Source organism: Rhineura floridana, chromosome 18 (assembly GCF_030035675.1).
Source record: "Rhineura floridana isolate rRhiFlo1 chromosome 18, rRhiFlo1.hap2, whole genome shotgun sequence".
In the NCBI taxonomy this organism is placed as follows: Eukaryota; Metazoa; Chordata; class Lepidosauria; order Squamata; family Rhineuridae; genus Rhineura; species Rhineura floridana.
In genome coordinates this window covers 17,373,900-17,391,383 of record NC_084497.1, presented here as the reverse complement: position 1 = coordinate 17,391,383, position 17,484 = coordinate 17,373,900, and the positions used below count along the sequence as shown (strand labels likewise).

Genomic DNA, 17,484 nt, shown 5'->3' with positions numbered 1-17,484 from the left:
TGGGACTGGATGGGGGGTGCAGGTTTGATCTCAGCTAAAAGAAATTAGCAGAAAAAATAAGCTCATTTTGGTGAATGAATGAATGGCACAAAATGGTAAAGGAAGTGAGAGAGAAAGAAAACTACGTTCACTTCTGTCAGAACCAGTTGAAGAAAAATATGGATCCCTTTAATGAGGCATAACCTTTCATGTAAAACTCTCCCCCTTCCCATCTCCTTCTAGAAAATGACTGCAAACTTCTCCTGCACAAATATCATTAACTTCAGTGGGATCTTGCAAGAGATCTGCCTTTGCTTTAGACCTATTTCCTTCTCAGCTATCTTTAGTGATGCCTAAATTCACTGCTCCAGGCAACTACTTTGCTTTATTTTAGGGCTACTTATATCTATGCATATGTATGGTTGCAGGTACCTGTGCCGGGGAAATAGGATTGATCATATCTTCCCACAGTATGTAGAGCGGAGGAGGACGTATGCTTTTGCTATGTAATAGGTGTAGCTGACCTCAAGTGAGGTGCAGACACTCTATAATACTCAGAGGCATTCCTTTTTACATATTTTTGTAAAATATTTTTGCACTTTATGGTCCTTCCCTATTTTAAATAGAACTGATTAATGACATTTGCAACTTGCTGCAAGCATTTTGTACGGTAGGATAGAAATAGTAATAATAACAAACATGTTCTGTGTCCAGGATTTGGCCTCAGAAAAGAAATTTCCAGGGTTGAGCCCTGGTGCATCCTGACCTGACTGTGCTTAAGCTCAGACTGTAGTCCACTATCCTATGAATGTGTAAGAAAAGATCTAGGAGTCTTTCTTCCTATTATAGCTTTAGGATCAAGGTGTGCACCTTCAGCTGAAAGTGCCTTTAGAGCAACTGACTTTAAGTTGACCTTTGTCTGTTTTAAATGGTTGTGGAGTCACAGCCCAGCCTCTACAAATCACTGGGATGGTGCCACAGCATTGCTGTTTGGGCTTAAGTGTTAGAGAATATTTTTACAGAGATCAGTGATGAAAGATACACCTCTAGATTTACCAGCTTTTTAAAAACTGCCCTTGTGTTTGTGCCTTAAATATTTCCATCTGCTAATCAGGTTAATTGTTGTGCCATCAAAAATTACACCTGCTGTTGCCTGCAGATCAAACTGTTAAAAGTGCAGCAGCAGGCCAGTCAGGCCATTTTCTTGTGATGTGAATTCCCCACCCCCAAGCCCTTGGATACTGTATGAGTTTTCCTAAGTACAATTGCCCTAAAGTTTTCTCTCTTTCTGTCTCAGCCCTTCACTTGGTCTTTTCTTTCCCCTTTTCTTCTCCTCCCCATCTTTCTTTCTCTCTCTTTTGTTTCTCCTCATTCAATGGTTTGGTGTGCAGCTCCTCTCTCTCCCCGCCCCCCCTCCGTTTTCCTTAAGTTTGCTCTTGTTTCTTCCCAGCTGCTTTTAGCAAATAGTGCTACTCTCCTTCTCCCACCCCCTGCCCCTCCTACTTGCCACGGAAAAGGCATGAGCCATGAGGTGATTTTAACTTACAGGAAAAAGTGTGTAGTCATTAGCAGTAACTGATTGGTTTAAAGAGGAAGTGATTAATAGAAGTGTAGTAATGGGGGATTTGGGGGCTTGAAAGAGACATCTAGTTCAAAAACCCTTCTCAGTGGCAGGACCCACCATGTGCAACAGAACCCTGAAGTCTTTCTTGGAAGAACAAGGCCTGCTGTCATCAGACTACATTAGATTCTTTTACAAGGCAAAGGCTCCAAAGTTTGTTTGCCACCTATAAGCTTCTAGGACAAATTGCCCAAACAGGTGAACGATGCCACAATTTAATATGGGACAAAAAGGGGGGGGCCTTGTGAGTTGCCATTCAAGCTGACCGGATGTACAATCTTAATTAGCAACTAATATGTGGTCTTATTGAGTTCTGAGTGAGCAGCATCGTGAGAATGTATTATAAAAGCAGCATTTCAAGTGTAAAATTTGATTTCAAGTGTTGGGGTATCAGTGAGATTCTGTTATGCCATTCTGTGAATCTTATGGATAAACAAATTTTTTTCTACTACCCCCTGTGTGTGTGTGTTTATTTTTAATATTGTTTTAGGCTACTTAGATGTGCAGCAGCCAAGGCCAGCAACTTGTAGGCGTTTTTTAAAAAAAGTAACTGAAATGTAACTGTAGTGATTACTTTCGAGAAAAAGTAATCAGTTACTTTCAGAGCAATTGTAATTGTAACAGTAATTACTACTTTTTTGGTCAAGTAATTGTAACTGTAATTTATTACTTTTAAAAAGTAATCTTCCAAGCTCCGGAAGATTTGAATGCAAGGAATGTATTAAGGATATTTTATTGCCATGCTTGATGGTTTGTAATAATGTTTTATGATTGCTAGCTATTGTATACTAAAATTATGTTTAATACTTTAGATGTTCTAACAGATAAATTACCGAGCGCATTTGAGTTTTTCAGAGGTTGTTTAGGTTGGGTTTATGTCCTTTTTGGTTGCAATCTGCAAATGGAGCCATTGGAGGCTGGTCCACTAGGGCAAGTGCGGCACTGTCCTACCGAGTTCAGCCTGCCCTCAGCCAAGCCCCTGTCTGTGTACCTCTTTATTTACAACCAGGCTAGTGGGTGGCCCTGCCTGTCAGCTTCCCGCTCCTTGGTCTCAGCCTTGCCTTTGCAGAATACAGAAAGGAAGAGAATGGGGACAAAACTAGAATTAGTTGGCTCTGGTTCTGCCTATGGTTCACCTCCTTGCCTTCCTCCTTACTAGTCCCAATGGGCACCGCCTCCACTGGTTTGGGCACAACTGCACTGGCTCCCCCTGTGTTCCCAAGGCCAATTCAGAATGCTGGTTTTAACCTAAACAGCCCTGTATTGTTCAGGACCCCAATATTTAATGGAATGCCTCTCTTGATTTTAACATACCCAAATCTTCATTTGTCATCTTTGGTGCACCTTCTCTAGGTGCCCCTTCAAAGACAGGCTCACAGGGTGGTGACAAGGAACAGGACCTTTTCATCTGTGGCCCCCAGTCTATGGAATGCTCTCCCCTGCCTGGTGCCAACATTAAAATCCTTTTAGTGGCAGGTTAAGAAGTATCTGTTCTCCCAGGCAGTTGATTATAATCATCATCATATTCTCTCTCTCTCTTTAGGGATATTGTTTTATTCTTGATGGTTGTTTTGTAATCATCTATGTAAGTCACCAAGAGACATTTTGTATTAGGTGACTATTATTAGATGGTATTCAATGCTAGTCCTATTCAAAATAGACCCACTGAAGTTGATAAACATGACTAAGACTGCAATCCAATACATGCCTACTCCAAAGTAAGCACCATGGGGTTCAGTGGGACTTACTCGCAGGTAAGTGTGTACTGAACTGCAGCCTACCATAGGTTCATTCATTTCAATGGGTCTACTCTGAGCAGGACTAACATTGACTACAACACCAAATAAATAAATAAATAACCTTAGTTTTCTTGTTCACAGTTTGGCATGTAAAGGCTCACAGCAAGTCAGCAAGTAGGTAACCATTCATAATTTTACTATAATTTATTTACACGTGTCTGCTTGATTTTTTTTGCTTACTGAAAAGTTAATACGGGATGGCTATTTGCTGACAGCAGACACTAGGACAAGGGAGGTGACCTGGAAAAGCTGAAGGATATTTGGGTTGGGTCTCATCAGGGTCACACATCCAAACCTGCTGATGCCCTCGCGGGCCACGGGGATCTCTGTCATGCAACGGCGCCAACGGGGCTCACCAGGCTCCCAGTGGTAAATCATTTTGTAGCGCTGGGTTAAGTCTTCCCCGCCCAACACATAGATCCGCTTGCCACAACAGACCACTCCTGCATTGGCAATCCCTCGTGGCAATTTGGGGATGCCCGTGCTGTAGCTCACTCTGCCAGCCTCATTGACAAAGAAGCACTTGCGAGTGCTGTGGCGGTTCTCGGGGACAAGCGCCCCTTCCACCCAGTCATGGGTCTTCTTTTCAGAGTATCCCCCAATGACATAGATCCCAGTGTCCCCAGCCACAGCACCTGCAGCAAAGAAACCTGTGGCCAGAGGCACCTGAGACCATGTGTTGGAGCTTGTCTCATAGATCAGGATCCCCCTGTGGAACAGCCAGTGGGTTGAAATGCCTGTTGCACCACCAAGGAGATACAGCTTGTTCCGGAATACGGTTGAGGCCGGATGGCTCAGGGCAAAAGGGAGGTTTGCAATTGCTGCCCACATCCCCGTCACAAGATCAAAAGCTTCTGCCAGGTCGAGGAAGCTTTGGAATTTGCGCCATCCCCCCATGGCATAAAGCTTCTGGTTGTGGAACAGGAAGCCATGTGCAGCGCGGGGCATGCCCATGGAAGGGAGTTGTGACCACTCGCTTTTGAAAGCGCTGAACTCGTAGACGGCGTCCGAATAAGAATTCCTACAGACGCCTCCAGAGACATAGATCTTCTCACTGGCTGCAGCACAGCATGCATGCATCAAGGACTGCAGACCGGGAAGCTTCTCCCACAGTTCAGTCTGTGGCTCGTAGCAGCCCATGTGTGCCTCTTCACTCTCTAGCTCCTGGTACTCACACATCTGGGTGTCGATGCACACGATGTGTGGCTTGTACATGCCCTTCCGGAGGCCCCTGGTGTGACACAACCTCTCTTCACCATCCAGCAGCTTCCACTCAAGGTTCAGATCATTCCACTGCTCCAAGTCCCTCTGGAGTTCATCCTGCTCCTCAGGGCCAAAGAGTGGGAGACGAACATAGAGCATCAGCTCTCCAAGCAGAGGGATGTGTTTGCTGGGTTGCCCTTGCACCCAGCGCCGCACTGCCTGATAGACTCTGAACTCAGAATCAACTTCAAGGTCACTGGAGGATATCAGGGTGACAAGTGTGCTGAAGTCCAGCTGGAGGAAATCACCTTGCTCAGAGACCCGGTCAAAATTGTTGGTGAGGAGCTGTACGACCGCATGAAGCAAGGCGCGGCTCTTTTCCGCTTGAGCCAAAGAATACATCTCAAAGCAGTTCTGCACAGAGAGATTTGTCATGAGGAACCTGGAAGGGGAGAGATGGAACAGGAACATACATGGCACCTAGGAATCTGCATGGCTCCCACCATGAAACCTGGTAGTTAGCACTAGAACGAGTCTTGGCTCTGAAAGGCAAGTATATTTTAGGGGAGGGAGAAGGTGAGTCCTGCATTAAGCAGGGGGTTGGACTTGATGGCCTTATAGGCCCCTTCCAACTCTTCTATGTTCTATGAGTATAGGGGGACATAACAGAAATGTATGCTTGGCCTGGAGAAGGTTGATCAGGAGAATGTTTGCACCTTCTCCCATACTACTAGATCTCAAGGCCAACAACCAATGAATATGAATACTGAAAGATTCAGGACAGACAAAATGACCCTTAGAGGAAAGCATCAGGCCTAATATATTATAATGAGATACAGCGAGTTGACATATTAGTATGCATTTGTCAGAAAGAGCATAAGAAGAGCCAGCTGAATTGGGCCAGTGGCCCATCTAGTCCAGCATCCTGTTCTCACAGAGGCCAACCAGATGCCCCTTATGGGAAGCCCGCAAGCAATACCTGAGTGCAAGAGCACCCTCCCCTCCTGCCATTTGCAGCAACTGGTATTCAGAAGAATGGTGCCTCTGACCATGGAGGCAGAGCATAGCCAACATGGCTGGAAGGCCACTGATAGCCATCTTCTCAATGAATTTGTCTCATCTTCTTTTAAATCCAAGTTGGTGGCCATCACTGCTTCCCATGGTAGTGAATTCCACAGTTTAACTATACGCTGTGTGAAGAAGTATTGTCTGTCCTGAATCTCCTAACATTCAGCTTCATTAGATGTCCTGAGTTCTAATGACAGGAGAGAGGGAGAAAAACTTTTCTCTATCCACTTTCTCCATGCCATATTTTCAACCATCCAGGAATGGGAGTTTGGATGCTCATTGCATGATGCACCTTGAGCCTCTCAAACTGTGCAACTGCATGCACAGTCTTAGTATCCATGGACCAGGGGGGAGGAGACAGTGGCTTACCTACAGCAAAGGTTCTGCAGTGGAATAATCTGTAACTGGCTAGCCCCAGCAAAGAGGAATGGGGCCAGCTCAGGTGTGAGTGCTATTTCTTCTGTGTAGATATATTTCAGAATGCTTTGGACGGTAGATGGAGCCACCTTCTGAAGCAGAACTTCCCTCCCACTGGACTCTTTCCAGGTATTGATGAAAATGTCCCGAAAGAAAGGGCTGATGGCTGCTAGCAGTGCCCTGCAGAGAAGAAAAGCGAGGACAGCAGTTACTGGGTGCTGGGTTCAAATGCCAGTAGATCCTGAAGACGCTCGGTAGGGATGCAGGAGACATTTGATTCAGTTTGCATTTAAAGCTGAATCTATTGTATTTGCACTTACAGAAACAATATAAGAACTGAAACACAGCTAGGGGTGGAAGGATCTGTCAGTGTTGGCTCTCTAAGTTTCTCATTTTTTCCAACCTTAAATTCGGTTCTCCACATTTCTGCAGCAATGATTTTGGTGTTTTTTTTAAAAAAAAAATCATCAGGAAAATTTTCCAGCATTTAGTGAGAAACACATTCTTGAATGCAGTTTTTACTAATGTGCACATTTTTGCAATTTCTCCTAACGTAATCCATTTTCGTATGTTATTTTCACCAATGTGTTCATTTTGTGCATACTTTCCCTAACATATGCATTTTAGTAAACATTGTTTGTTGGACAACTGCGTTGCAAATTTCGGATAAATGCATGTGTTGGTTCTCATGTTGTTTTGGAAAGCGCAGATTTTATAAATTCATCTTTAAAGGTGAACTGAATCAAATTTCTTGCCCATCCCTAAACACAACCCTCTTTCAAAATTCACACTTACCTGAATTTTGCAATGCAGTTCTCCAACCAAATAATATTTACAAATATGTATGTATTAAAGGGAGAGCCAGTGTGGCGTGGTGGTTAAGGTGTTGGACTATGACCTGGGAGACCAGGGTTCAAATTCCCACACAGCCACGAAGCTCACTGGGTGACCTTGGGCCAGTCACTGCCTCTCAGCCTCAGAGGGAGGCAATGGTAAACCACCTCTGAATACCGCTTGCCATGAAAACTCTATTCGTAGGGTTGCCATAAGTCAGAATCAACTTGAAGGCAGTCCATTTCCATTTATGTATTAAAGGAAATGAGGATAAAAAAGAATATATCTGTGAAAATAACGTACAAAAATGCACTACGTTCAGAGAAATTGCTTGCAAAAATGTGCACAGTAGTCAAACCTGCAGAAAAATATGTTCATTAGGAGAAATTTGCACTAAAATGCTGAAGAATTTTCATGATGTTAAAAAAAAATTAAAAATTTGCTGCAGAAATGTGGAGATCTGAATTTCAGGCTGGAAAAATGAGAAACTGGGAGAAACCAAACTGACAGATCCTTCCATCCTTCGTAGAAGAAGATTCCAAAGAAACACAAGGAGAAGCATGAATGGGTCCTGAAACTCCAGGGGAGACAGTCTCCAAAGCAACAACCTCCCCAAGTCACTATCACCCACTCCAAATTGTTTTCTCCTCTAAACTCAAAAGCACCAAACTACTCAGCAATCAACTGGGCATATGAGAATGTAACATGTTTGCATATTATATTCTTACATGCCCAGTCGATTGCTATGCTCAGCAGGTGAGGGCCTCCTGCAGATACCATCTCATCAGGATGTCCATTCCACACACAACATAGGAAGCAGACCTTTAGTGTGGTGGCACCGACCTTTGGAATCCCCTCCCCTTAAATATTAGACAGGCGCCATCTCTGTTATCTTTTCGGCACCTACTGAAGACCTTCCTCTTCCAACAAGCCTTTGAAGTAAAGACCTTATCCCAATCTGCATCTGTTTTTTAAAGAGGTTTTTAAGATGTTTTGTGTTAATATGTTTTAAAAGATGTTTTATGTTAATATGTTTTAAAGTCTTTTGTTCTTAAGATTTTTTAAAGTGCTTTCAGTGGTTTTATTTGCCACCCTGGGATTGTTTTGGGAGGAATTCATATAAATTGAATATAAGTTGACTGACTGAATGAATGAATGTATACATTCAAAAAGAACACCCATACAGTTCCTCACATATAACAGTCAATGGGCATACAGTCTGTGGACCCCTGTACACAAATAATGGAGCTGCACACATCATAGAATCATAGAACAGTAGAGTTGGTAGGGACCTATAAGGCCATCAAGTCCAACCCCTGCTCAATCCAGGAATCCAGCTTAAAGCTGTCCAGCTGCCTCTTGAAGGCCTCCAGTGTTGGAGAGCTCACCTCCTCCCTAGGTCATGTGTTCCATTGGCATATCACTCCAGTTAGGAAGTTTTTCCAAGTTTTCAGCCAAATTCTGTGTTCCTGTAACTTGAGCCCACTATTCCATGTCCTGCACTCCTGGGCGATCTAGAAGAGATCCTAGCCCTCCTCTGTGTAGCAACCTTTTAAGTACTTGAAGAGTGCTATCGTATCTCCCCTCAGTCTTCTCAAGATTAAACATGCCCAATTCTTTCAGGTTCTCCTCATAGAGCTTTGTTTCCAGTCCCCTAAATAATCAAATCAACGAGTGTACACACTTTCTCACAAACACTTGTGCATGAGTACAGGATAGCTTGTACCTGGGTCCAGTTCCCCATTTGTACAAGCTTATTGAGAAGTTGTCCCAAGTACTTCTGTAGGTTTGTACTTAAGCACTAGCCTGATAGACATTTATGGCCAGGTATTCAGGATGGGTGAGTCCATGGACTGGTGGAGGAGGGATGGATAGAGGCCAGGCTCTCTATTCGGCCCTCGGGACTCTTCCCAGACACACCCCTTATGCCCAGGCCACACCCCTCACCAGCCATGCTTGGCACCATCCTTGAGTGCTTTTGCTTAGCTGCAATGTGTATTTGAACTCTGATGATGCCTCTTGTTTGTCTAGATGGAGGATAGGGAGGAACGTGCAAATACATTATTTTTTGCTCCAATCATTTTTGCTCCTGGCCCCACCCATCACTGCCATAGAGCCCTCAGAAAGTTGCCAAGAATGGAATGTGGTCCCCCAGGCTCTAAACGGTTTCCCTGCCCCTGACCTATTTAACTGGAGATGAACCTGAGACAGTTTGCATGTGAGCCCCACATTCAACCAATGAACTGTCAGAGGCCTTGGGTATGCTCAGAGAAACCAAGGCTTACCTATGGCAAGGGAATCTCTGTCCATCGGCTATGAGGGTGGCATCACAGATCAGCTCTTCCTGGTACATCTCTGCTAGACCTAGAGACAGGGAGAAAGGGTGAGATCAGCAGAATCGAAAGCCAGCCCCTTGCCAGAATGGCCCCACATCAAAAGAATTAGAACCACGCCCTTAACCATGCCCACCCTTTAAAAAATTAATGAATTAATGAATTAGATTTATATCCTGCCCTTCCTCCCAGTAGGAGCCCATGGTAAGCCCAGAAGCAGAAACCAAGTGCAACAGCACTCTTCCCAGTTCTGTTCCCCATGCTGCCTCTGACAGCGGAGGCAGTATATAGCTATCATGACTAGTAACCCACCCACCTGTCAAACTTGACCTACGGCATGGGGGGAGGTTAGATCTAATTTCCGACCCCTACTCTAACCACTGCGCCACACTGTCTCATAATGATCATGTAAGGCCACGCTCGTCTACTTGGCCAAATGTGGAGGTTGCCTTTGCCAAACCTGACTGGTTGTGTTATGCTCCCTTGCCATCTCGATCTGGAATAAAATGTGGCTCTTTATGTTGAATTGGGCATTTAAGCTCTTGAATAAGGGGTCTTTGGGGTTTATTATTTATTTATTTATATCCCGCCCTTCCTCCCAGCAGGAGCCCAGGGTGGCAGTTTACCTTGTCTTAAGCCAAGAGGTCTTGGCTTAAATGTGGCTGGCTGCCCTTTTTTATGACTGGAACTCATGATAAGCAGATGAAAGGAACAGAGGAAAGAGGAAGAGAAAGGGAAAGCTGCCAAGAGAGAGAAAGAGAGAGATGAATTATACAATCATGGTGGCAAATGGGGATGGATGGTTTCATTATAGTCAACTTGGATTTTTCACATTCCACAATGTTAAATTGAACATAAGAACATAAGAAGAGCCTGCTGGATCAGGCCAGTGGCCCATCTAGTCCAGCATCCTGTTCTCACAGTGGCCAACCAGGTGCCTGGGGGAAGCCCGCAAGCAGGAAAATATCCCCCATGCCATTCCGATCCTTCCCATGAGCTCATTTCAAAATAAAACCTTACAAAACTTATAGTCCTGACCTCAGAAACGCTTGCTTCACAACCATCTAAATTTTAATGGTGATACACAAAGCAGTCAGAGAGAATTGAGAGTTCAAAGTGTAAAAAGAGAGAGAAAAAACCAGACCCCTTTGGGACTTTTTCTGTCAGAGTTCTCATAATCGGTTGAAATGGATTAAAAAGCAACCATGTTCACAGAGTACTTATAATCCTATTACTGACCTTGCCCCATACTCTGACCTTCATCTTCTGCAGTTTAAAAGTTTAAAAAATGCCTGGCTGATTTTTCATTAATTTAAGAAATTTTGCACTGAACTGAATGATCACTGAACTGAATGTCGGGCATGCTCAGTAAGAACCAACTCTCAGTGTTCTAAAAGCCAGACTCACAGCTGCTGGGCTTGCCTGATCAGGGGGCCACACCCACACTAGACATTTATTTTACTTGAGACAGTCATGGCTTCCCTCAAGGAATCCTGGGAAGTATCGTTTGTGAAGGGTGCTGAGAGGAGACTCCTATTCCCCTAACAGAGCTCCAGTGGCCAGACTGGTTTAACAGTCAGCCACTCTGACTGAAGGTCTGTGAGGGGAACAGGGCATCTCCTAGCAACTCTCAGCACCCTTCACTAACTACACTTCCCAGGATTCTTTGGAAGAAGCCACGACTGTCTAAAGTGAAATAAAAGGCTAGTATGGATGTGCCCAGGGACAGCTTTGGTTTCAATTTGGGTGGGAGGCTACATGTGCCTACTGTAGAATAAAAAGGTGGGGGAAACCCTGAAAAATAATAATATTGTTCACAATGTTTTCCTTTTGGAAAGGAAAGGGGCTTCCCCTCCCCTAGGTCAATTTCACCTATGCTAAGCATGATTCCACAGGAATCAATCTTACTGAACTCAAAAAGCATGCAAATGATCAAACCAGCCCTCCCCTCCCTCCTATCCCCTCGCTCTTGCCCCTTCCCTCTCCCTTCCTTCACCCCTCTCTTCCCCTTCCAATCTCCTCCTTCCCCTTCCTCCTCCTCCTCTCCCTCTACCCTCCCCCACCCCATTGTCAGTTTTACCTATCCTAGGACTACTACCAGAGTTCAAATCCCCGCACAGCTATGAAACTCACTGGGTGACCTTGAGCTGCCTCTTAGCCTCAGAGGAAGGCAATGGTAAACCAACTCTGAATACCACTTACCATGAACCACTTACCATAGGGTCACCATAAGTCGGAATCGATTTGGCCATTTAAGCTGTCCATTTAATTTAAAGCATGATTGCATGGGAGTAAATCCCATGAACTCAATAAGCATGCAAATAATCAAACCTGCCCTCCCCTCCTTCTCCCTCCCATCGCTTCCCTTTTGCCCCTTCCGTCCATCTTCCTTCACTCCCCCTTCCCCCCTTCCAACTCCCTCCTTCCCCCTCCTCCTCCTTCTGCTCCTCTCTCCCCCTTCTTCCTTCCCTCCACTCTCCCCTCCCCTCCTCCCCCCCATGGGAGTCATTGCTTAAGTAGCAACATATTGTAATCAGTCTCATTTTACATCAAACTACAATTACAGATTCAACTGTTAATGTGCCCAAAATAGAAATAGAGTATAACCTCCAGTTTGAAACACAAAAGGGTATCTTCATCATCATATGACACTGACCAATAAAAAGGCTTTGAAATTAATAAAGATAAATTTGACACAGATTTCTATGATGAATAATGAGAGAAATATAATTTTCTAGGTTAGATTCTCTGTAGAAACATTAGTAACACAGAAAAGAAGCAAAGTAAGAAGAACACCAACAAACATACAAAAATGTAATTCTCCATCTTTGGAGATGGCAGGTTTTGCCACCACTCCCCATATGCTCAGAGGCACATGTTACCATATTCTTCCAAGCTATGCAGGAAGTGAATTGGACTGTGAAAGACCAGCCCAAATTGTGTTTGTATTTTGACAAATGTGTAGGGCAGTACAATATCTCAGAGAGGAGGTCAGGTTTCCTGCTCCCCTGGTGCATTCACTATAGCTGCCCAATTTCCCTGCTTTTTAAAGTTTGATAGAAATATCTGTGGGCTATAGGTACGTTCTTAAACGGCAAGGTTTTTGCCTATTAGTGAATCTATTTCCATTCTGTGACATTTTTTCCAAGTCTATTCCATCCCATTCTCTACAGATTACTTAGATGGATATAACATGATGTTTCTCTCACTGGGTTGTATCCAATTAATGAAGTTAGCTGTGTATTAGCTTCAATGGGTCTACTCTGTGTAGAAGTAGCATTGCATATTACCCACTTACTCGCCTCCTTGCATTTCCTTTTTAAGAAGCCTTGGTTGACTTCCAAAGTCCTGGGTCAACGTACCTATGCTGTAATGTAGTTGATTCCAAATTAAAGGTTGTGTCACCGTAACTACCAGCTTACCACCCAAGGAAAGAATAAACACACTGATAAGGGGGGTTGTGAAATTGTCACTGAAAAGGTTACACCATCAATGGCTTACTATGTTGCCTGCCTGTAGATATCCCTTTCTACTCTTGTGCTCAAGTTGGCCTGTCCTTCAAATCAATGTTGCTGCCCCATGCCATCTCTGGGGCCTCTTGTTGCAAGGCAAGTGGCCTGGTGTTGCTGAAGGCCTGTCAGGGCATTCTGAAATGCAGCCATTGTGACATCGGCTTTACATCTTGTGTACACACAGAGAGAACATCCTATTGGCTGGAAGGCAATCCAGCCTGCTTCAAGTAGACACTGGGTTTCTAGGCAATAGTGGTTGGTGCCCATTAGGACTGGTGGGATGGAGAGCAGGGAGCTCAACAGTAAGTGGAGCCAGAGCCACGTAATTCTAGTTTTGTCTCCATCCACCCTGCTGAGTTCCACCAGGGGCATCACTGAGACTATGGTTGACAGCCAAGGCAGCAAGTAAAGGGGCAGGCAGGTAAGTAGATAGGGCAAGAGGAATTCTGGAAGGAAGGGCTGATGAGAGTGGGAACAGCAAGATCTAGAGGGCACCAGGTTGGGGGACAGCTTATATCATCTGTGGTTGTTACACTTCCAGCCTTCTCATTTCCAGGTAAAAAAAGGTAAAGATGTCCCTGCACTTATAGTGCGAGTCATTTCCGACTCTTAGGGTGACGTCTTTTGATGTTTTACTAGGCAGACCGTATATATGGGGTGGGATTGCCAGTTCCTTCCCCGCCTTTCTTTACCCCCCAGCATATGCCGGGGGTATTTTACCAACCATGGATGGATGGAAGGCTGAGTGGACCTCGACACCTTTTACTGGAGATTCGACTTCCTCCTTCCGTTGGAATCGAACTCTGGCTGTGAGCAGAGCTTTGGCTGTGTTACCGCCGCTTACCACTCTGCGCCATGGAGGGCCGTTCATTTTCAGGTAGCTCATCCCAATCTACCTGCCTTGTCAGTCAGGCCATCTGTTTCTGAGGTAGCTCCTGGCTTCACTCTTAAGACATCCCTCCTTCACCCCACCAAGATATTTGTTTTCACCCAAGGTAAGAATAACGATGAATATTTTATGAGTGGTCACTAGGGATGGAATCCTCCTCCTTTTTAAGTTTTGAAGTGTGGTACCCTAGTGCTCCTTAACAATCCAGTTCTTTTCCTCTGATGTCTGTTCATTTTTCCAATCTCCTCCTATATATATATTTGCTTTGCAGAGGATTATCGATATTTATTCATGAGTTCCCACTGCTATTGATCTTTATTCTGAGCTCTGTAACTATTGCCTGTTTACATTCCTTTTCAAGTGCATTGCAGAGCAGATGAAGGCAGATAATGAAGTCAGTGTCTTCCCCCTTGCTGCTTACAATCAAAACCTCATTCTCCCCTGCTGCTTTCTGTCAGTTACAATCAACACTTCATTGACATCAGTGAAAGGGAATACACATTTGAAGAGCTCATATAGAAAGTAGATCGATACAAGTATCACTCATACTATCAATGTTTTCAAAGCAAATGAAAATATATGAATTGGGGGAAAAGAAGAATGAATAGGAAACCAGGTGCAGAGAGTTGCTACTTCAAAATTGTCTCTGCAAAGATGGAGAATATCAGAATTAATAATTAATCTGATGGCAAATGCAATTATTGCAGAAATGGAGCCCATCGCTAGTGGTCACAGAAGGTTCAGCACCCAACACATGAGACTGATGTTAATCCAGCCTTACCCAACCTGATCTATTAAATCAGATATAGGAACCTGCAAGTTCTCCAGATATTGTTGGACTCCAATTCCCATCAGTGACAGCCAGCATGGCCGGCACCAACTGATGGGCACCATATTGGTGATTTCTAGTGTAGAGCAGCCTTTCTCAAACTTTGGGCCCCCAGATGTCACTCAACTATGACTCCCATCAGCCCCAGCCAGCATGGCCAATGGTTAGGAAACTGTAGTCCAGCAGCATCCGGGGACCCAAAGGTTGGGAAAGGCTGCTCTACACCAGAAATCACCAATATGATGCCCTCCAAATGTTTTGAACTCCAACTCTCATTAGCACCAGCCAGCATGGTCAATAGTCAAGGATGATGAGAGATGGAGAGTTTGGCAACAGCCAGAGAGCATTAGATTGAGGAATGCTCCTGTGCTAAATCCAGCTTTGCAACTTTCCTTGTGCATGCTTCTGAAGGTGAATGCTTCAGGTTTTATTCTTCATGTCTACATTCTTCATAGTTTAAACTAACTGTTTTTTAAAAAAAATCAAAAATAGTTTAAAAATAGCTGCAGATAAGGTTTCAGATACAGGCCCTTCCTGGGACCTTCTGCATGCAGATAATATGCTGTAAAACAACAATCTTTTCCTTCTCCTAAATATAAAGTAAGATTCCAGTCCTCATGGTTCTGAATAAAGGGCTAATTTAAATAAGCAGCTGCTTAAGACTCAGTCAGGCAATTGATCTGTCTAGCTGAAACTGGCAGGGTTTCAGGAAAGAATCTTTACCAGCCCTACCTGGAGACACCAGGCATGGCACCTGGGACTTTCTCTATGCAAAGGAGAGCCTTTCGCTGAGCTGCAGCCCTTCCCATTGTTTCTACATTAAACAGTGCCAATTTTGCCAGCCTTGTTTCTTCAAATGAAGAAATGTGGAGCCTTTTATACTGTAATTGGGAAGAGAATTAGACACAACACAGACAAGGTTTGGGGGTTGCATTCAAACTTTTATTGCATCATTAGATATGAGCCACAGGCAGCAATAGCAAACGAGAAGATACCATCCTTCTGCAGAGAAGGGCAGAAGCCCTAGACTTTAGCTAGCCAGAGACTGTGACATGTTCATGGTGAGCTCTTCATCCCACCAGGATCTTTGTGGTCACCTCCTTAAGGAAAGAAAACAGAAATCCAACATCATTGCATTCCCTGCCTCCACACGTCTCCAAAGCCCAATTTCCGTCCATGTTTGCAATTCATCTGACAAACATAATGGTCAGTGAACCCTTCTGTTTATTGACATATTTGCATCACTAAAACACTGCAACAAAGCAATTGTGATGCGATTGTATGCACAATTGCTTCAAGACTAATTTTGTGTGATGTTTTGCTGATGCATTACATCTCCCCCATAGCACGATGATGAGACTAACTAACGCTATTCACAATCAGATTAAGTTCTCTTTTCTTGTTTCCTGCAGTTTCTTTCAACACACACATGTGCACAAGTGTGCTGGTAAAACGCCACACATAACTATGATGTAATCATACATACAGTTGCACTGATCTTGCTTTTTTTTTGTTGTTCGCAGTGTTTTTACCCATGTACACATGGACATCAGTAATACTGAAGGGGGTGGGGAGAACTGAAGGAACGGAAAGATGCGGCAAATAAGGATGGATGGATCCGTCAGTTTTGGTTTCTCTGTTTCTAATTTTTCCAGTTTTAAATTCAGCTTTGCACATTTCCACAACAAGCTGCCATTTTTTAAAAAAAGGGTCCTCATGAAAATTCACCATTATTTTAGTGCAAATTTCTCCTAATAGACACATTTTTGCAGACCAGTTGTGCCTAATATAATGCATTTTTGTATGCTATTTTTTCACTGAAATATGCACACTTTACCCAGGAATGTGTATTTTATGTGTGCATTACTTGGATGGAGAACAGAATTGCAAAATTCCAAGTAGTGCATATGTCTAAACATGGCTGTGTTTTGGTTTATGTATTGTTTTATAAATCCTGAACTGGGTAGATTCACCTTTCAATGTGAACTGAAACAAATTTCTCCCCCAATCCCTAGCAGCAAATGGCACATGCACAGTTTGACATTTAAAGACTAAACACAGCAATAAGGAATTTCTAACACATTGGTTCCCCTGCAGAAATAATAGTTCGAAAACTGCTAAATCTGGGGAGAAATTCAGGTGACAAGAATTTCAGAAGCATCCAGCCAAGCCACTAAAAACAGTGTTGGCATGGAGAATACTGGGTATACATGGCATGCAATCCTGGGCATGGTATAATGTTTGCCTAGAAGAAGGAAAAGCTTTGTGTGGCCCCTTTCCAGTGGGACCTCTATTTATGAACTGGATGTGATCTGGACACTCACCTGAACAGAAGGATTCTGGGCAGGTGAACCGCACCTTATAGTCATGGCAGAAGACCCCCTTTCCTTGGTGGGCATTGATGCAAGCAAACCCACTGACCGGATCATTCCTGCATGTAAGAGAAAAACCATGTAAGGGAAAAAAATAGTAGCCACACCCCAGTATAAATGGCAAAAATCAGTTGACCTTCAGAGAACTTTATTGTACATAGATAATTTGAGCTGCCCTAACCACTTACATTAGAAGTGGGGAACCTCCAGTCTGAGGGCCCAATTAGGCACGGCAAGTCTCCCCATTTGGCCTGGAACACTGTTTTTGCTAAGCCATGGCCAAGTTAGCAATATATGTAATCAAGTGTGGGGCAGATAAAGATGCAGCAAAGTGGGGCTTGGGGGCACTGCCTATCAGTTTATTGGTGGTGCCTGTAAAGTCCAGTGCCTTTGCAATCAACTGATTATCAGCACTTGCAAAGCCTGTGCATCTTCAAAATAATTTCACAGGTGCAGTTTGAATAAGAACTGCACCTGCAAAGAGAATTCAAAGAAGTGCTAATTGGCACAGAGGAGCCTTTTCAAATTGTCATCTGGTGCCATAATGACATCAGGTGACTGACAGGTGGGTGGCCATGACCACCTGTCAAAGTTGGCTTGCAGGTGGTGGGAGAGGTAAGGATCTGGA

General features: G+C 44.0%; 1 protein-coding gene and 1 long non-coding RNA gene across 2 annotated transcripts; both read right to left on the bottom strand.

The window, feature by feature from the left end:
• Positions 1–3,600: 3,600 nt before the first annotated feature.
• Positions 3,601–13,623, bottom strand: LOC133372821 (kelch-like protein 24). The gene is made up of 4 exons (XM_061601902.1): positions 13,611–13,623; positions 9,207–9,285; positions 6,040–6,267; positions 3,601–5,044 (listed from the first exon to the last, which is right to left on the bottom strand). Exons 1-4 carry the CDS (start codon positions 13,621–13,623, stop codon positions 3,601–3,603), a joined length of 1,764 nt encoding a protein of 587 aa, XP_061457886.1.
• A 1,794-nt stretch (positions 13,624–15,417) lies between these two features.
• LOC133372383 (uncharacterized) lies at positions 15,418–17,130 on the bottom strand. Its single transcript, XR_009759485.1, has 3 exons — positions 17,045–17,130; positions 16,809–16,915; positions 15,418–15,584 (listed from the first exon to the last, which is right to left on the bottom strand). It is a non-coding gene; the product is annotated as an uncharacterized LOC133372383 (long non-coding RNA).
• Positions 17,131–17,484: the final 354 nt, after the last annotated feature.